Source organism: Epinephelus lanceolatus, chromosome 2, assembly GCF_041903045.1.
Source record: "Epinephelus lanceolatus isolate andai-2023 chromosome 2, ASM4190304v1, whole genome shotgun sequence".
In the NCBI taxonomy this organism is placed as follows: Eukaryota; Metazoa; Chordata; class Actinopteri; order Perciformes; family Serranidae; genus Epinephelus; species Epinephelus lanceolatus.
Genome location: NC_135735.1, coordinates 35,554,941 through 35,576,091, shown reverse-complemented (window position 1 = coordinate 35,576,091; position 21,151 = coordinate 35,554,941). Strand labels below are relative to the sequence as shown.

General features: G+C 40.0%; 1 protein-coding gene across 2 annotated transcripts; it reads left to right on the top strand.

The window, feature by feature from the left end:
* Positions 1-974: 974 nt before the first annotated feature.
* ube2q1 (ubiquitin-conjugating enzyme E2Q family member 1) lies at positions 975-19,108 on the top strand. Of its 2 annotated transcripts, XM_033626265.2 has the most exons (14): positions 975-1,405; positions 1,509-1,692; positions 2,094-2,198; positions 4,064-4,186; positions 4,538-4,591; positions 5,090-5,230; positions 5,777-5,861; positions 7,826-7,886; positions 7,966-8,056; positions 8,153-8,211; positions 8,341-8,389; positions 8,529-8,624; positions 12,604-12,670; positions 15,836-19,108. In XM_033626265.2, exons 2-14 carry the CDS (start codon positions 1,534-1,536, stop codon positions 15,865-15,867), a joined length of 1,122 nt encoding a protein of 373 aa, XP_033482156.1. In that variant the 5' UTR covers positions 975-1,405; positions 1,509-1,533; the 3' UTR covers positions 15,868-19,108. The 2 variants fall into 2 exon arrangements, with proteins under 2 accessions (XP_033482156.1, XP_033482147.1); XM_033626256.2 differs by having other exon boundaries at positions 975-1,692.
* The last annotated feature ends 2,043 nt before the right edge of the window (positions 19,109-21,151 follow it).

Genomic DNA, 21,151 nt, shown 5'->3' with positions numbered 1-21,151 from the left:
GAACACTTAAATGCTCAGTTGCTTAAATTGTCAAACAAAGCCTATGCAAAGCATTTACATAGCAACAGCCTATCTTTTTGCAAATTTCAAAGAGGGACACCACCTAGAAATTAATTCTAGTACGTTATGTCCAGAGCCTTGGAAAGTTAAATCAATATTTATGAACATGAGCCACTCTATCTCAAAGAGAGACACCAGAGGAGAAAGTCTCAAACTTGTGAAGTCTGGAGCTGCTTCACAGACAATGCTTGGGAGGCTGATTCTTGAATCCACAGAATGTTTGTTTTCTTTTTTTTAATACCCAAATGAGCTTTATTCTAATATAGTTTTTTCAGGTTTCGAGACAGAAAATGTACCCATATACTCAGAACATTCCCCTGGGTACACTCAGTGTCATCTACAACATCTTTCCCAATTTACTGTCTATGGAGCCGCTCCAGATTTTACACTCTATGACATCACAAGTTTGAGTTTCAGCACTCTAGCTGTTGGATCTAGGAGACAGCTGTTCATTGTTACAATTATTTTTGGACTGTCTTAGACTAAAGAATGAATGAATTTGCTATGAAATTTGAAAATGGGCATATTTCCCCTTTGAAATTAATGTGTTTGATTATGTTGTGATATTATTGTACACTAATGCAGAGTTACATGTAACTGACACTGCATTAAACACACTTTTCATGGGAACCTAGTCTAAATAATTCCAGCCATTTTTTTGGTACCAAAGCAAAATGATTGACTCATAAGGGCCAATTTTATCTAAGTTCTGTGCACCAGTTTTACTCTGGTATGTAGGCTATTATGTAGGGCAGGAAATAGGTTCTTTTACCTGACAAAAAACAATAAAATCACATTGAAGCTACTGTCCCGTTTATGTGTTTGACCAAATGATTCACTGTTGTAAACTTTTCTTTATTTTCTTACACTTAAATAAATTGAGGACGCGCTGAATGCTGGGATTCTGCGGGAACGGGGAGGTTGCAGAACGCCATCTTTAAACCCCACAAGAGGCCAGCTACAGTTGTACACCGGGATGAAAAACACTATCCCTACAGCGGGATATAAGTTCAGATCGTGGAGATGGTGTGATTGTTCCCCGGTTAAGTAAACAATGAGGAACTGCACGAGGGGACTGTGAGGAGATGGTCACGGGACACCGCGAGAGCCTTAAACTGTTGTTACCATAGGCAGACAACAACAATAGACGGAAAGACAACAACAACGGACTAGCTGGCTAACTCGCTCGCTAGCATATTGCCAAGCTACTGCGCTGTTTTCAAATGCTAACTGAAAGCTAGCTAACGTTAGCTACTTCATCAGCAAATCTGTCCGGTTGCGCTGAAATTTGACCGGACGCTGTTTTATAGCTGGCACTGGGTATCCAGCTACATCTACTGGGACAGTCAGTCACTTCTCTGACACATTTTCTAAACAATTTTGTACATAAATTTGTGTTGTGGCTTTAGCTAGCTAAAAGCTAAGTCCCGACTTCTCCCCCTCCCCAGCGGCCCAGCCGGAGATGCGTGGAAGATGTCGGTGTCGGGGCTGAAGGCCGAACTGAAGTTTTTGGAGTCCATTTTTGATCCAAACCACGAACGCTTTAGGATCATTGACTGGAAGCCTGACGAGCTGAGCTGCCAGTTTAATGTAACAGGGGAAAAGCTGTTAATTATCCACTGCAATATAACGGTAAGGGGACATGAACACAACTGCCGGGATTTATCTACTTCCCTTGATAGTCGTTAGCGAGCTAAAGTTAGCTGGTTAACTTGCTAGCCAGGTAGCAGGCTATCTCAACAACGGTACAATCAGGTGCTATGCGGGACAGGTTTTGCGTAGTTTTATAAGCCAGTGTCAGTGGGAGCTACGCAGTCCTAATATGGGGATTAGTTGGTTTGATAATATGTCATTAAACTGTTGATAACCAGCCTTAGCTGTTAGCTAACGCTGCACCCAGAATGCTAATGACGCCTGATCAAATTTTACATTATTTACTGAATCTATGTTTAGCCCTGCGACACACAACTAAATAGGTCAAATGTATCGATGTTGTTAACAATCTGTTTTTTGCTGTGTCTCACTGTCTGTAGGAATCTTATCCATCTACGCCGCCAATATGGTTTGTGGACTCTGATGACCCGAGCTTGGCGCAAGTTTTGGAGAGGTTGGAAGATGTGAGAAAAGGCAGCACCCTGGTAGTTATCCTTACTCTTGTTTTTCAGTGTGTGTCACTGAGGGAAACGTAACTATTTGTGCACACAAGGTGAAGATCTCCTGGCAATTTTAGTATTCATATTGAATGCTAACCTCAAACCCTTGATCCAAAACATGGTCTTGAACTCACATACTAGGTTTTAGGGAACTGCTAGTGTGAATACTACAAAACAAAGGTTAACATGTGATGCAGTAGTTAGCTTTAGGTCAGCAAAAATAAACAATGACCAGATAATTTCCCCAGCTGACTTATTCCTAATTTATCCTGATCAAAAACAGAGCTGATGTAGCAGCTAAAATGTTGTCATATTATGTCTGAGGTATATGGCATATGGCTGAATGAAAAGACAACACTTTGGCTGACTAAACTGAGTTGTTTGCCAAAACAAGTATTGACCAGGCTGCCTCTCAGCAGGGGCATTTTCTTTGCATTACTGTGACATGATGCCAGTCTATTATGTTGAGCCTCACCAGGAGGCAGATATTTATGGTGTTAAATTATGATTTGGAGCCCCTCCTTTATTGTAGACTTTGAGTTGTTGAGCCAGCTATCATGCTATTATGTTTGTATTCTAGTCTACATTTCATATTTTTGTATCATTCTTGCCAGACTTTTGCTATGCTGAACTAGTTAAGAGAGTGTCCACTGCTGCAGGTTGAGTTTTTGCCATTTTGGTGTTACATCCACAAGATGTACACACAACTAGGAGCTCATTCCAATGTGTTTATGGGCTTTCAGGCTTAAACAAACAGCTTTCTTGTGCTGAAGTAATGTGTGCGACTTTGTACTCAGGGAATGAGTTGAACAAGTATAACTAGTAAGTACAATCAGGCAGGTTTTCAACAGACCAAATGGCTTTGGCATTAGATCATTGGGACAGCCTTTGTGGTAGAAATGTCTATGACAAGCAGATACTTATATAATCCTACGTGTGTGGTGACATCCTGAGCTTAGTTAGCCTACTTATTCATGCTGCTCTGTTTGTAGGACACAAAATATGCTTTTTATAGAAGTGCTGTCAGTTTTTGAATCAGAAGTTTTTTTTGTTTGCAACATAATTTAGTCCACATTCCGATAAGGAGTACAGCATTGTTAATGTGTGTTAGTTAAGGGACAAACCTTACGTTCCTGTGGATAGATAAGATCAATCTGTTTTCTTAGTGTCGCACAGATGTTGTAGCAGCACCCTATATTTCAAGTGCACCAAATTTGCAAAGGCAGAGCACACAAGCTGATGGTACCTTAATGACTTTGTGGCATGACTCTTATTGTATGAGTACAAACACTGTCAGTGCTATTATGTTTCAATCTCTACTTTGAAGTCATATGTGACAGTAATTGGGCTAATTTTATTGCTACACTTATAGTTTGCAAGATTCCACATTGTTCCATAGTTGCAGTTTGAATGCCTTGCAACACACTGCTAGTTGAATAAGGTAATTATCTCATGTCACACTTTGATAGTTTTACATCCAGGAACCTGTCATTTAAAATGGTATATCTACAGTATATTATGTGAGTGGGCAACACTAAAGTATGAAAAATCTACTCACATAATACATACAATAAATAAATCAGCAAAGGTTTTCTTTATCTGAAGTGAATGTCAAAGGACAGAGGGTGTTGTATTTTGTGCAGATTGCAAAGCCCCTTGAGGCAAATTTGTGATATTGTGCTATGTAAATAAACTTTACTGAAATATACTTGATAATCCAAAATTGTTCATGCCTGCAATAGTCTTTCTGTCATGTGTCTGCCACGTGGCATTGCTATGTAGCTGCACTTGCAATCTTGAATGATATCTAACTCTGTATCCCCTCCCCTTTGTGGTTTTGTCTTTTCTAGCTTTTGCAGCAGCTGAAGAAACTCATTTGTGACCTTTGTCGGCTGTACAACCTTCCCCAACATCCAGATGTGGAGATGCTGGACCAGCCCCTTCCTGCAGGCCCCGTGGGACAAGACCGAAAGGCAAGGCTGCCTAGTTAGCTCTTGTGAAATACCTCTGCATGGTCTGGACTGGCATGGCCAGTATTTGATTACTTCTAACAAGACATGCCTATTTAAATAATGATGTTTTATTGTGCACTTCCAAACCACTTTTGCTAAGTAATGAAATAACAGCTTAGATTACAGAGGGCCTTGGTAATTTGTGTGAAGTTGTTCTCTAAGCTGATCAATAGACTCTTCTTGTGGTTAGGGTCAGTAAAAGGTGGTCTTATAAAAAATAAATAGACCAATCAGCTCAGGCAGTATCTTTCAGGCCACTTTATTCAGTTGGACTTAATGCCTTATTTATGGTCTGTGTGTTTGTGTATATAGCATGGGACAGAGGAGGTCACATCTGAAGAAGAAGAGGAAGAGGAGATGGGAGAGGTAAGTTATCATTTTTGTCTAAACACCTAATATATTGCTCTAACAAGGCTGTGTTAGATGCTCAGTAACATGACACGTATAATTTCCTCCCATATTAGTCACACATGATTTGAAAGATGAATGTTTAAGCTGTTGGTATTGCATGGTGATATGGTATGTGGTTTAGAAAAGCATATCTTTCAATAAAGATGCCAATGTTTAAATACCTTTTGATTGGTATGGCTGTCCTCATCCTCCCCCAATACATAAACATGATCATTATTATTATTATTATTATTATTATTATTATTATTATTATCATTTTTAAGTTTGATTTGATTTGGATCTCGTCATCCTGGATATTGGCAAGCTAACGTTAATATGTCTTTGTTACAGTGTTATTCTAGTCATCATGGAAGTTTTGTCACATCTCTTTTGAGCTTGTGAGCTCTTTTTTATGTTGCATATATTGCTGAAGAAAAATTTAAAATGTCTAAAATATCAAATATGAACCAACAGGACATAGAGGATCTGGACCACTATGAAATGAAAGAGGAGGAGCCTGTGGATGGTAAGAAATCTGAGGATGATGGCATCGAGAAGGAGAATCTGGCCATCCTGGAGAAGATCCGAAAGAATCAGAGGCAGGACCACTTAAATGTAAGTCTTTATTCTGTTGAGAACATAAAGTATATTTTTGGGTGCGTAGGATTTTATGGTCGATAACATATTTTACCTAGGAGATTTTGAAGAGGAAAGTTAAGAAACATGGCAGTGATGCGACATTTTGTACACACAGTATATCTGACTGGAGGTTTCTCGTAGCATCTGCGCCTCAATGCAGCATAAACTTATGAGGAGATTTGTTTTTCCTCTTAGAAATGGTTCTCAGTTTGCTCATCATTCTGTTCAGTGGGTCAGCTGTGGAGCTGTCTTGGTACGTGAAGTGTGTCTGAAATACAATTATATCTTTGCTATGGACCCGGTGCACTAATTTTACCCGTTTTATATATAGATTTTTTGAGGATCAGTGAAAGATTCTCTCAAGGGGCGTATTGATATAAATATTGATGTCTGGTGGAATAAGGCTTTACCTTTGATGTTGGCCAACATTAAGTACATATGACAGCTTTACCCTCATGGTGAATTGCAAAGCATTGTGTCCTTTGTCTTTATTTTTCCTGTTGTTGTTTTGAATTGTTGCAGGGAGCTGTGTCTGGTTCAGTGCAAGCCTCTGACCGCCTGATGAAGGAGCTTAGAGAGATCTACAGGTCTCAGAGTTACAAGACAGGTATGCACTCTGCACAGTGGTCTGCTCTTTGTTGATCTGAGTGAAAAGATACCATGCAAACAACACTACCAAAAAATGAGCATACCTTCAAACCCTCACTAGGGCTGTAACAATCATGCAATTGTAGTTGTCACACAAAAAAATGCATTTTATGCCTCACACCCCAACTAGAATCTATGTTGTTAATTTTAGTGGCTGCTCATTAACATGATGCGATTGTTGGCAAAATAGAGTCAATCTCTGTCAATTAAATAGTTTGCTGAAATAATGTTTCACCTCTCGCTGTGCTGCACATAGATTTATTATTTTTTTTAAAGTTTTAAAACTCTTGTATAGGCCTACCTAATGTAAAGGAAAAGTGGTTCAAAACTTAATGTAAAAGGAAGTTTGAGTTTATTGCATCTGGTAAACACAAAGCTATTGTTTACTGTTCTAGACTGTGGTCAGGAGGCAAGGGAGGAGGGCTTTGTTTTGCCTGCAGGGCCTCAGTTGATGCTCACTTTGGGGCTAACCCCCTTTATCCAGCAGTTATGAAGCAAGATACAGGAACTTTCTTGGTTACTGAGAAGCTGAAATGTTCATTCAGAGACAAAGTGATACCTAAATCGTTCATTTACTACAACGCAGCTTTACTGTTAATGTCTTCTCTGCTTTGACAGCCAACATTTGTCACTCTCTCGACCACACACCGCTCCTGAAAGAGCCCAGTCTAGCCTATAACGTAATGTTTCATCCAAACATCTTAATGTGGATTATATCATTAGTGGTTTGAAAGGGTTGAACTGCACCTTAAAAACCTTCGTTTGTCTTCTTCTGTTGTGCAGTAGTCAGGGACAAAATAAAGTGCAGAAAGGGAGGTCTTGTGTGCATTGGTTTTTCAAATTTTTGCACTGATAAAAGTCCAACATGGATTACGTTTGCACTTTTTAACTCTTTGCACTACAGCCCTGTAATATATCATATGGAAGCAATTAAAAATAATTCAGACTAGTTACTCTAATCTGAATCTATTTTTGTTCTTTGTGTGAGAGTCCTGCCTCGCCTCACCATACAATTATCTAATAATAAAATCTGGATGGACATGACAACGACTAGCATAACTTTCCCCAAAGCTGTCAGACACGATGTTGCACCCGTAGGGGAGACTCTCCACTATAAATCAAGAGGGCTGTTATCAGCACCTCTCTGTTATCATGTTACTTTGGAAAGCAACAAATGTGGTCTCATATGAGGTGAAACTGAAGAATCTGCCCAACAGCTCTTTCTTTCCATGTCTTGTCCCTGACATTTGAACCTTGTGCTTGGGTTGCGTGTCTACCAAGCTGATGCAAAAATTCGCTTTTTATCCCTTGCCACCTTTGTAACATTGGCTTTAAATTCTCTTGATTGTAGAATCCAATGATAATGTAAAAATGATTGCGGTTAGATTAAATAAACAGGCCCAACCTTCACACACAGTAATGCACTGGATGGGATAGACGAGCATTGGTGAACATGAACAGTTGAGTGTGAATGTAGTTCTGCAGAATTCAATAGGCACTTCACTTTTAATGACTTGTCCATATGAAGTCATTGTCACACTCGTGGGTGTGGTGGCAGTACTGTAGGTTACTACATCCTTTACTGTGACTTGCAACTGTCTTTTGTGTGTTTTTAGTTATAGCTATAAGCACATTAACACACTTTCCACCGCAGTTTAACTGAGAAAAATGTCATTCCTTGAAAAATTAGCAAAAATCCTTTATAAAGTCCTTCATTCAGCATAAATTCTCCAAGTAATAGCTGCAGAATTAATGGACAGTTCTGTGAGAGTGGAGGTACCAGTTAAAATACAGATGATGCATTGCCTTACTGCTTAACCTCTCAGTTTAAAAATGTAAAGGGAGATTAAATCATTGCAGTTTAAACTAGACCTTGCACTGAGAAACATCTGAGAGCTCATGCTTAATCAATTTGTTTTGCAGGCATCTATTCAGTCGAGCTTGTTAACGACAGCCTGTATGAGTGGCACGTTAAACTAAGGACGTAAGTAACTTGAGTCACGCATTATGTTTCTCCATGTCAGCATAAGCACGGACTGACTGCATAATTTGATGACCAACAGGGTGGATCCAGATAGCCCCTTACACAGTGATCTACAAGTCCTAAAGGAAAAGGAAGGAATGGACTACATTTTACTAAACTTCTCATATAAAGTGAGTAAATTTGACTCTAGATTAATGAAAAATGAAATACCATTTGGAGTCTTTGAAGTCTGTAAATGAACAATTTTTGCTGGTCCTGCTCTACAGGATAATTTCCCCTTTGATCCACCATTTGTGCGGGTGGTTTCGCCTGTGCTTTCTGGAGGGTGAGTGTATTTAGCTGGTTCACTTCTTTATCAATTTCTAAGTTGAGGCTGAGTCTTCTTTGCAGGATGACTTCATTGTGTTTTTCTGGCACCTTTTTCTCTGATCATTTTTTTCTGTTCTTTCTGTAGTTACGTCCTTGGTGGAGGTGCTCTGTGCATGGAGCTTCTCACCAAACAGGTTTGTAAAATGCTTTTTAAAAGCCATAAATGAATGTGAATTTCCATTGAATGATATTAAATATAACTCTGGATTGTATTTGCGTATGTTTTACATTTTCAAAATCTGCTTTTGTTGATACTGGGTTTTCTGATCGCAGGGTTGGAGCAGTGCCTATTCCATTGAGTCTGTCATCATGCAGATCAATGCTACTTTAGTCAAAGGAAAAGCCAGAGTGCAGTTTGGAGCCAATAAAGTAAGTGAGAAAGCGCTAGAGATATCTTTTCAGCTCAGGAAGTGTCCTGTGATAATGTTCAGCTCACAAAATAAATTATGTGGACCACGGTGACAGTGCTTTGACACAGAGGCCTGGATCCCTGCCTCTTGAGGCCCAGACACACCAAACCAACATTTCAAAACAAGCAGCAACAAAGGCCAACTGTTGCTTCGCCTGTTTCTCAGCCAAAAAGTTGCACATGAACACACCGCAAAGACTACAGCTGATGGCCAGCCAGCACATACGCACCTGCTTGAGAGATAAACATTCTCCACACCACCAGATGGCGGTAGTCTGTAATCATCTAGACTCACAAGTCAGTCTTTAGACGCTTTGCTTAACTAAAGACTGATGACTTTCTCCCTGATTTTGTGTTTAGATGGGCGGATACAATTTCAGAGTTTAAAAAAACTCCCTACGTTGCAGAACCAATAGTAAATCTGCAGGGTGGTCCTTCGGTGGCTCGCTGAACTCTTGTGCTCATAAACATAGTCCCACTAGAAACACGTGTAGCGGTACAAAATGGCTAAGCCGTGCTCGCAGAAAACGCCGTCAAAATTAGTGGATGTTTGTCGTGTTTGCGGCGACACATTCTCGCCAACTAAAAGAAACAAACATAATCTTTTACAAGGCCATGACTCATCCGTCCGGCTGGACTATAACATTAGAGGGAATCGCCTTGTTGTTTACAAATACTTACCGGTAGAAAACCAGCAGAGCTTTTAGCTATATATATATAGCCTATATATCACATTTTTCACATCACTGTATTACCGTTTGGACTAATCCGATGTTTGTAAAGTCTATAAACACAGTGATTGAACAAACATTACTATTTCTGTGTGCACGTTTAGCTGGGCTAACCGTTAGCTGTTAGCCCTGTTAGCCGTTAGCGGTGTCTGCAATAGGTAATAACTCATTAAACGGTCTGTGAAAAAAATATCTTTTCCAGCGGATATCTTAGTTACAACATGACTGAGCTAGCAAAACCGTTTTGTGTTGCTATGTGTGGTATTTATTCAGTTTTGGGAAATCACGATGTCTAGAAAGCATCAGTGGCTGCAGCTGACAGGGACAGCTAACAGCAGCAGCAAAGCTAACATCAGGACGTCATCTGTTAAAAGCCTCCCGTTGTCGGATACGACATGAAACTACTCCAGTTAGCTCAATAATGTTGTAACTAAGACATCCGCTGGAAAAAATATTTTCTTCACGGATGAGCACACGTTTGATAAAACGGAGTTAAATCTCTCGGCATCCATTTTCAAGCTCTCTGTGTGTTTGTTTCCTTGCGGACGAGAAAAGGAGGAGCGCACATTTCCGAGAAGGCGTGTCTTTTTCAAAAATGCAAGAGGCGTTGCTTTGTTGCCGGCCGTTTTCGCCGGTGTGTTAAACACACTTTAGAAAGGAGTGTCCCCAGACTGTCAGAAGGCGGAGATCTCTGATTGTCTGGTGGCGAGACTAGTAATCATCATTCAAAGAGGGAAACCGGAAGACTGTCATGATGTATGTTAGCCAGTCTGCATAAAGAACAAAGCATGCGCCAGTGAACAGTGACACGAACCATCACCAAAAGTTTTTGCTATAGCTCAATGGTAAAAAAAAAAAAAACCTATCTTACCTTATTTAACAAGTTTGATTTGATCTCACACCCTCTTGACTTTAGCTGTTTGTTTACTTTCCTCACTTCCATTTCTCTTCCTGTGCCCTGAGCTAAACTGCTAATAAGATTGATTTCATTCTCTGACGGGCTCCGTCATCCTTGACACAGATTCAACATGCTGAATCAGCTGGAAAAAAGCCAACGAGGGCCAACAGTGCAGGTCACACCGCAAAGACTAGGGCAGCAAACAATTATCGACGGCCAACTATTGGCTTGGTGTGTCAGGGCCTCACCAATAGCCTGTTGTGCTGTGTGAGAATCTCATGTTTCATCAGCCAAAGCTATTTATGTGTTGTTTTTTAAATACAATTGGAGCGTGGGAGGTGCAGCTTGTCACCTTTGGCATGGCCGAGGTAGATGCTTATCTTTTTGTGCTGTCACTTGTACTTGTCATGCTCTCTTAATGAAACCTAATCTGGCAACAAGCTTCTCTCAGAGTTCGATAAGTTAAGTACCAAGGCAGCATAGATATTTAAGCCCCTCTGAGAAGCTCATAGACGCAAATCCCATTTTAGTGTGTCATGTTTTGATGTAGACTTAAATTAGATGATGTTTCTCACTTTTTTAGTTTCATGTGTTTGGCTTTCATCCTTTTTCAATCTGATAAATGCCGGGGAAGCCTAACGTGCAACTGGGATGAAGTTTATTAGGAAAACATACATGTTTTTTTTTTCTCTTTACAATTTGATCTCTGCACTGTTTCAGTGCTAAGAAGTACTTTGATCGGCTGATTACTGACTGTCTCTTACAACACCAACTGAAATTATTATTTTTTCCCTTGGAGAACCATGAGCAAATGGGTCACTGCTTATTTTTTTGGCTCTTATTGCATAATGTCAGCATTGTAGTGAGCATGTGAGGTTATTTTCATGTGAGAGCAATTTGTATTTTTGTCAACCATAAAATTGGACCCCTAACAGTTTTCACTTGAGGCCTAACAGGACTTAAATGTTAGCGGGTGTTTTTCAGATGAAACATTTGTTTTTAGTGTCGTTTAGAAAATGTGTAAATTGTACAGCTGTATTATAGCTTTAATGGAATAGACTGGATGCGTTCTGGCAGAGTATAGAAAATAAACTTAAGGCATAAAAGCATGCTTCATTTTGCAGTTTTGCATGTATAGCTTGAGTGAAACACAAGCCTTTTACATGGTCTGTGTAAACAGCTGTATTGATACAAATAGGAGTGTATCGGTTTTAGACACACATGAGAAGGACAACTGAGAAAATGAAGCTCAACACCTCCTGTGTAGGTAAGCTGTTACCCTAGTTATTGTCTGAAACTTTAAGCCCTCTTGGCCAAAAATTAGGTTTTTCTTGGCAGCTACCCTACCCCCAAGCTGACACAAATCTACAGAGCCATGTTTCCATATTAACAGATAGTGACACCTGTTGACCAGTGGCACCAAAATACCGAAAACGAGGAATATGTGGCTCATAATTTGTGGTATGCGAAGAATGTTGTGCAGCGGCCAATAAGATAGTAAAGAGTTTTTAGAGACCATGCATTAACCAGTGAGGGCATAGTGGATTTTTGTTTATGTAATAGCCCTTTGAGACACAGTGCAACAATGGCACCACTGCGCTCTGATACCTATTCGCATCGTGCCTTTGCAAAAGTACTAAACCCTGTCACATTAAGAAATTACAGCATTTCAGTTCTGCGACAGGTCCGCACTGCTTTAAGTTTTTATTTTTTTCTGGTTACACTCTGCTGAATTTTCCTGTAACATGCTCTTGTAATGGTTGAATTCTTTGAGAACGATTTTCGCTGGATTGAAGGCAGCCGAGCAATTTTAGCAGTCAGCCATGTTTTTTAATCTGACAAAGGTCTTAACGTAACCAGAATTCGTGGCTAATTAGTTCACCCTAAGATAGTCAAGAACTAGATAGCATTGTGCAGTGGATGAACTTAGGCTATCAGTTTTACCAAAGCCATAGTATGGAGCTATAAACATTGCTACAGTCTTGATGAAGTGAACCTCTGTCATATAGATTTGTACAAAGTCTTTGTAATTCTGTGCAGTCGCTAAATGCAAAGCCATGCTGAGCCAGGTCTTTTGTGAATGGTGATAAGCAGGTGTGTGTGAAAGCAGTCTGGTATGAATGGTCAAACAAGGGCAGTATGCATGATCTCTATACACTGGGTTTTATTCTTGAAATTGGAAATAGTGTGATAAGCTTTTTTTGTGTGTGTGTGTAGAAAACAGCTGCCATTGCTGTTTCCTGTTCTGTATTGTCATCATAAACCCAGTGCACACTCTAAGGTTGACTTCATTTTCATCTTTTAATGCAGAACCAGTACAATCTTGCCAGAGCACAGCAGTCCTACAAATCCCTGGTTCAGATCCACGAAAAGAACGGTGAGTGTTTTTGTCTCCAGTTTCATACGGAGTGCATTACTGACCTTGTTTACTGAAACTAAATCCCTCCCATGCATCAAAGCTGGGGGACATTAGTGCTTGTACCGCTGTGTATGAACCAAACATGGATAACACTTACATGCATGTCGTCCAAAATATTATTCTCAGTTTGTATAACTGGTAGAGTAGCTCGCAGCAGCAATACATGAACTGTAAGCACCACAAGCTTGTGATTCACTGTCATTCATTCACTCTAGATTCAAACTTAAACAATAACCATGTCACTTTGGCTGTGTTGTCAACATAAGTCTGTTTAAGACTGTTACTGGCAACTCATTTAGTATCTTACATTTACCATTATTTACACTTACAGTAAAATATCTGACTGACCTAACAGTGAGGCACAGCTAATTTTGGGGGTCTGATTGAAGCCTGTTTGAGCCCAAAACCAAACAGACATCAGCTAGTGTCTGGCAAGGTTTTGTTACAGCAGATACTCAGGTTTCTAAATGTCAAGTTTGCTGCTAAAAATGCCCTTGTAAAAGAGAGACAGAAGGATCTGTTGGAAAGCATCATGTCTCATTGGTGAGATAAATGCTTTTGTACATGACTCTTGACAAATGGATTTAGTAAAATACAAAACAATGACAGACAAATGTAGACAAACCTAATCGGACCTTTTGCCTTCAGCTAAGAATTTGGAGTTCAGGAGTGTGTAACATAGTGCTTTAGTGCTACTGTTATTAAATGTGTAATTTCTGATGTCTATTAAGCTTCTTCACAGCAGTTTAATGAAAATTTATCATTAACTGAAATACAAAGTGTAGAAGTGTTGGTTATACAGTATTGTCAGACAAGAAGTGCAAAGGTGATTTATGTAACTTTCTGTTAATCAAATGCAGTGAAATTTAAAATGTCATGTTGATGTCCAATAATAAAGGGTCGAACATTACTTTACAGACATAGCACCTGCCAATATATGAACTGAGTGCTTTGTGACTTAAATCATTATAATTGATATTCGGCTGTTTACAAGCTAAGCAGAATAAAATAGTGATATGCCCTGACAAATGGTATCAGTATGCAGGTTAATATAGAATTGACAATAGAATCAATAAGAAAAGAATCAACATTCACATTTGATAGTTGGGCTAAGTTTATGGAGAAACAGCCCTGGTTAATCTGTTGTTCAAAGTTGACCATTAATGCAAATTTTTGTTGTTCTCCTTGACCTCTTTTAAAACACCATGCTGCAATTTAAAACCAGACGTGCTGGTGAAAATATGTAAATGAGCTGAAAGCTTTGTTTTTTTTTTTAATTCAGAAAAATATGTGCCCTGAGCCTCTTTTGGTCAGACATGGTTAGAAACTCAGGCAGAAGTCGATGAGGCAGAAAAAACAATGCACATGCAAAGCAAATATTTAATTGCAACACTTTTTATTTGATGCACTCAATAGATACATTCCTCTCAATTTCTTTTCACAAATTTGTTAACATCCCTGTTAGTGAGCACTTCTGCTCTTCCAAAATAATCCATCCTCATGCCAGGTGTGGCATACTAAGATGCTGATAAACAGCTTCATTACTACACAGGTTTGCCTTGGGGTCGTCACAACAAAAGGCTGCTCTGAAAGGTGCAGTGTGATCACACACACACACACACACAGATGTCCCAAGTTAAAAGGGAGCGTGCTATTGGTATGATGACTGTAGGAATGTCCACCAGAGCTGTTGCCTGTGAACTGAATGTTTATTTCACTATCATAAGCCGTCTCCAGTGTCATTTTCCTGAATTTGGCAGTACATCCATCAACATCTGTGGCATTGTATTGTGAAGTAAAACTGAACATTTCAGAGTGGCTTTTTATTGTGAGCATCCCAAGGTACGACTTTGTAGTGATGATGCTGTTTATCAGCATCTTGAAATGCCACACCTGTCAGGTGGATGGATTAAATTTGAGAGAAATATATCTGTTAAGTGCATTTAAAAAGTTGTGGATCTGTAACTGAAACCTGTGAAAAATGGGAGCAAAAGTATTGTGTTTAAATTTTTGTTCAGTATACAGTAACCTGATGCTTTTGAAGGTGGAGAGCTCAGAGGTGTACTATGAAGCAAGTGTGTGTCTGTGTGTGTCCCCATAAAAGGGGGCGTTTGGTGTGTCTTCTGCCACACAAAATGGACCAAACACATGCTGTAGAGATGCACCGATCCAGCTTTTTCAGTTTCGATACCGATCCCGATGCTGTGGCTTTGAGTATCAGCGGATACCCGATACCGATCCGATCTGATACCATGGTTGACCTAAAAAGCTATATACCTTTACATGTAGAACAGAAAAGACTAGAGGCTTCGGGCATTGGTGACTAAGCAGTTCTTTCCTAAGATAAAATGAAACAAGATGAAACAGATTAATGCAATGATGAACTATTTATTTTTAACAAAAATAAACAATTTTGCAACAGCACTTGAAATAGTGTGAAATACCTCCACACAGCAGATTGTCTCCTTTGCTCCATGACGTATGACGTAGCTCGCATTGCAAAAGATTTAAAGAGAAAGGATCGCCTCAGGTATAGGTTGCATTTTCCAATACGCAATCCATCTATTTTGATGATATTGGGGCCGAAATTCGATCCAGATATCGGATCGGTGCATCCCTAACATGCTGGATACTTCAGTTAAGACAGGTCATTTTGATGGATTGCTATGAAGAAAAAAAAGAGCTATTACATCAACACTGTCAACTGCAAAAAAGGCAAGAGAGAAGAATGCTGGCAGAAAATTAAGTTAACATATATATATTTTACCACTTTATTTCTATTCCATATTGTTTACAGAGTCAGTCAGTCTCTAAACATTCCCTCCCTCTCACAACCTTTGACAATCCTAGCCTCAGAGTCCATGGATTTTTGCGAGAACAATGACGCTATTTCCAAAGCAGTTTATCCATGAAAGGGTGGCGTTCATTATAGCTGATTTCAATCTGAGACTCTTAACACACCATAATAACAAAGCACAAGTTACCATGGTGACCAGCCAGGTTTGGCTCAACCTACCTCGCTAACCCATAAATCTCGCTTTGTCATACCTCACTGTATTGACTGCAGATTGTTGTTTTTGTTTGTGTAGTCATTCTTCATCGTGTGTTTTTTTTCCCCCCTAGGCTGGTACACACCCCCGAAGGAGGACGGCTAAAACAGACTCCTGCCTTTCCTGCACTGGGACCACATGTCTTTGATTTATTTTTTTCCTTGCGACCAATATATATTTTTTTTAATCCTGCAAACCATTTTGTTCTCTACATGAGAGTTTGAACTCCAAACCAAATTTCTCATTCAGTGCCCATCCAGAAACTACCACATAAACACACAGCCCCACCTGAAATTTACATCCAAGCTCATCGGCTACTCACAAGGGTGTCTTCTCCTCAATATTTATCTCTCTGTACATCTGTTGTCTGATACAATCTCATTTTTTTTTCCATTGCGACATTCATCCCATACTCCAGGAAAAATGGTGGACTAAATATCACGCGAGCTCACCCTTTGGTTTTTGGCGTTGAGCGTGCCATGGTTACTTGCTGGCTGTGAGTTGAAAGGTGCAGCATGGCTTTATCCGCCAGCAGCGGCGGTCTGACGCTCGAGTCGCCAGACGCTGCCTCTCTGCCCACAGACTGGATCTGAGAATGGCATGTGACATTCCCTGATACGATAAAGTGGTGGCTGCAAAGGACATTTAAATGCTGGTGTTGGAAGAACCACTACCTTTTCTCTCCATGGACGGCCTCTGTAATATTGTGCTCATGTATTATCTTTGTAATGCCAAGATCCCTCCTCTGGAATAACACGCTTCTGAGGCTAGCTTGCTTTCAAACCTCTTATCTTTTAAAGCTTGAAGCCCTGAGGTAGGGGAGGAAGATAAAGAGACTTCTACAGCCTGGGTGGGGACAGACAGTAATGAAGAACAGCATCCTGCTGAGCTCCAAAGTTGGAGACCACTGTCATCATCACAACCAGCAACTCCCTGCAGGAGAGGTTTGGCTTGTCGTAGGCTGGCAACACAAGAAACATGACCAGGCAAAGCAGGGGCGTGTTTGGTTTGGATCACACTGTAATGTAGTTGATTTTAACTCCACATGTAAACATGTAAATTTGTATTTCTGCAAAAGGATTTAATTGTTTATAATGTAACCTTGTCTGGGTCTTTGGCTGGGCAAAGACTGTATTACTATATACCCTTGACTATTAACAGCAGGGGCACTGCAACTTCTCAAGACCCATTTAGAATAAGAAAAAGTTGCTTCATGGATACTCTTGCTGAAGGAAACAAAAGTACACCGTGATCTTAAGCTTAATGACTACTGCGGTTTTGTTCTTTTTTTTTTTTTTTTTTAAATATTGATTTGTAATCCTCATGTTATTGGCGACATTGACAGTACCATTCCCCCTTATTTTATGGCACCTCTTAACTACAATGTCCGTAACAATAATGGCATAGACACAGCTGTTTCCAGCTGCATTCCAGAGGTTTGGCTATTCATATCTAATCACTCAAACCGGATGAACCTCAGTAAGGCTATGCAGTGAAGACACCGTCTCGTGGAGTTTTGTTGTACTGAAGAAAAATTAGTCTTAACAGCTTAACAGTGTAGTTACCTGCTTAGTTCTTGTAGCTGGTTCACATCCTGAGCACTTTGCCAATCCTGCAGTTGTTACAGTCTGGAGAAAAAGTGACCTTTTTACCTTCTGACTTTTCCTTGACCTCATGGCTGGTTTTTTAAACTCAGCCAGAGTTTCAAATTCACAGCAATAGTCTCGACCACATACCTTCTGGCTTCACACCTGGGAAGATCGACTGGAGTCTGTTCCATTTCCAGAATATTTGTGTAGGTTTGATAAATATTTGTTCAGATTTGCCACAGGAGGGACCCAGCTCTTCCCATTTCCACCTCTCTGGTTACTATTCATAACCACTCTCAGCACTGCTGTACCCCTCAGCGTGCTGGGTCTTTGATGTAATGTGAATAATATGCAGAAAACTGTGTGGAGCATTCCAATTAATGCAGTTACACGTTTGTTGTGGGTGTTCTATTGTGTGGTTACTTGCATTGTTTTAAGTATATTGTCCTGAAAACCAGCATAGAAAGCTTAGTTATGCTAATTCATACAGTCATTCCTCATGTTTAAGTTGAGTTAGAGTTTTCTCAGTGATACTAACCTCAGTCACAACACCGATATTTTCCAAACATGTAGAGATGGGTTCGAAACATGTTCATATTCAGCACGTCTGACATGTGTTTGGACTTGCAGGATATGTGTAACAAGCGTCACCCTCCTTTTCTTGTCTCACCACAAGTAAAATCCTAACAAGACTATGGATCATTGGCATGGTTGTTAGCTGTTGTGATGCCATTGGTAATGTGCTAATCACTTCATTCTGGTCACTTTGTCAAGTCCACCCTGCATTCTCTGGAGAAGCAAACTCAGGAATACATACTGCACACTCGACTTTGCTAAGGATTGCTTCAGAATACCGTCATCAAATGCAAGATTGAATGTGTCGATCTTTTTTTCCTTCCTTTTTTTATTTTTTTGGGCCATTTTAAAATGACGCCCCAAGTTTTACCAATAGGCATCGCGGTGTGTTTTGCTGTTGAATTGCACACACTTAGGTTTTCTGAATACTGTTGAGGTTGATAAATAATTATTAAGCAAGTTTTTTGGAATGATCAGATTCGTGGAGCCGTGATTTGCTCCCACCCTCAGATTAACCTGCGCTTGATGAGGGGTTCAGAACACATCTACCCTGTCTCTTTGATATTGCTGTATTTTGCATGTCAATATATCAATGGGTGTTTTTCCCCAAGCTACTGAAGGCAACGAGTGGTTGAGTAGGGTGGTAAAAAGACTAGATGTATCTGTTTTTCATTGTTTATTTAACTTGTGGTTTCCTACATCAGCGCACAGGATAATTCCCCCCTGTGCGCCGCTTATTGGACCGGGTCAGATACTACGAGAGACGCATGGACTTACAAGACATCCTACCTGCTTGAATTACCTTTTAAAGACGCCCAACAAAAAGTAGCAGTTCAGATTTGTGTGCCATCAGAACAATTGTAAGCCCACATCTTTAACCTGACCTTTGGAATAATGGTGTACTCAAGTCTGTTGTACAGCTTCTCTCACACCAACTCCTGTTGTCTGACTAACAAAAAAAACACCTGCTTTGGCGAGCGACGTATTGGTCTGAGGTCTGAATTAGCCTGATTCTGGGTTCTTTCCCTTGCTTCATTAACTGCAGTGGCCGGGTTATAAAGTTATGCACTGTTAGCATGCTTTGGTTTGGTTTCATTTTTTTTCCATTGCAAGGGTGATTTTGACCATGTAAAGTAATTTGTAAACTTGCATCAAGTTTATAAATAAAGAATTTTATGAAATATCTCCGTATTCTGTTTATCAGTAGGAAAAACTGCTTGTTTCCTATAAGAGTCATCTATCCAAAATCTCGCTGCAAGGGCTGGGCAATATATCGATTTTACATCTATCACGATGAGACTAGATTTCATCTTAGATTTTGGATATCAAAATACCGTGTTGTCTTTTCCTGGTTTTAAAGGCTGCGTTACAGTACAGTGGTGTTATTTTCTGTACTAACCTGACTGTTTAAGCTGTTGTATTATTTGCCTTTACCCTTTTGGTCATTATATCCACATTACAGATTATTATTTATCCGAAATTAGCCATCAATAGTCGACCGTACAATCGGTATAATACCGATATCAAGGTACTTGGTAAAATGTATTGTAACTAGATTGTGTCCGTATCGCCCAGCCCTACTCCCTGCTATTGAATAAAGAAAAGAATGTAAAGAAAGTATTGATTGGCTGAGGTTAAACTGGATCTTGAGTTACAGCAAAATTCAGCTTCATGCATTACATAGCCCACCAACATATAATTTAATAGAGCACTATAACAGCTGTTCCAAGTGGATCCCGGTTCTCTTGGTTATGCATTTCTTGTGTTTTCCAGTAGATGGTGTTCTTTGCTAAAACATTCAGGTGTCAGTCTTAATCCAGATCTGCTGTCAACATCCAGGGAGACAACCACCTCTGTCCTTTTTGCCTCAGGAGATGAGCTGTAGCTGTTGTTGACCTAACTGTGTGCATGTAAGGGCCTCCATTGCTCCAAGTATTCGAGCTACTGACTAATTAAAACCAAAACATTACAACCCAGGTATGCTGATTTAATTCAATTCACTTTAACAGCCATGCACCAAAGCAGATGTGGTTTGTTTCCCATGGATGGCAGCACAGCTCTGCTAACATTTTCACACATTCACAGTGTTAACTCAGATAGAGCCCTTAAAATGTCTTTCAGCCAGGGCTTTTCACAAAGACATGGAGTAGCCAGCACATGAGATGAAGCAGCAAAAAAATTATGCTGTAAGAGCCAAAATTATGAATTAGCCTATTTGACTGTAAGCATGTAGTGAATTATTGCAAAAAGAATTAGGCCTCTTGTGTATTTTAGCCCAGTCTGTAAATAGCTATTAATGTTTAAAACCATGCCTATTCCTGACTTATAAGAGCTTTTGCAATTAAGAATCATTCAACATTGTTTATCATTTTTTAAATTATTCATTGATGCCTTCACTCACTGTATGGTTTATCAGGACATGCAACAATTATGGTTAATGTATGTTTTACTAGAAATATAAATGCACTCTCAATCTAGCCCATGTACTGGTTTTAAATTTAATTACCGGTATTCATAAAATTTACTGGCCTGGTGATGCAGTGGTTAGCATTATTGCCTCACAGCAAGAGGGTTCCTGGTTCAAACCTGGGATGGAGGGTTCGAACCCCGGGGTAGGGGAGCCCCTCTGTGCAGAGTTTGTATGTTCTCCCTGTGTCAGCATGGGTTTTCTCCGGGTACTCCAGCTTCCTCCCACAGTCCAAAAACATGCAGGTTAATTGGTGACTCTAAATTGCCTGTAGGTGTGAATGTGAGTGTGAATGGTTATCTGTCTCTATCAGCCCTGGGATAGTCTGGTGACCTGTCCAGGGTGTACCCTGCCTCACGCAGTGTCAGCTGGGATAACCCCCAACAGGATAAGCCGTTATGGAAAATGAATGAATGAATATTCATAAAATAGAGTAACTGATAAACTCCACACCAGTGGGCAGTACACACTATATATAATACAGAATATGGATGATATATACAGTAGGCTACATCAGATACCAACTTCAAACATCCAACAGCCAGCCCACAGCTGGTGCAGTTTGCCCAGAGGGCAGTGGACGGGTAAACAGCAGGCAGCAGTGAGTAAAAATCAGATTCTGAACTAGTGTGTCTGGGTGGGCAGTGATTTATAGCAGCTTCCTGAGGGTAAGCGCTGGAACAGGTGCTGTGCTGGGTGAGTGGGATGAGCAGAGCTTCTCCTCTTTAGTTTTTGTACAAATAGATTTTCTTTTGTC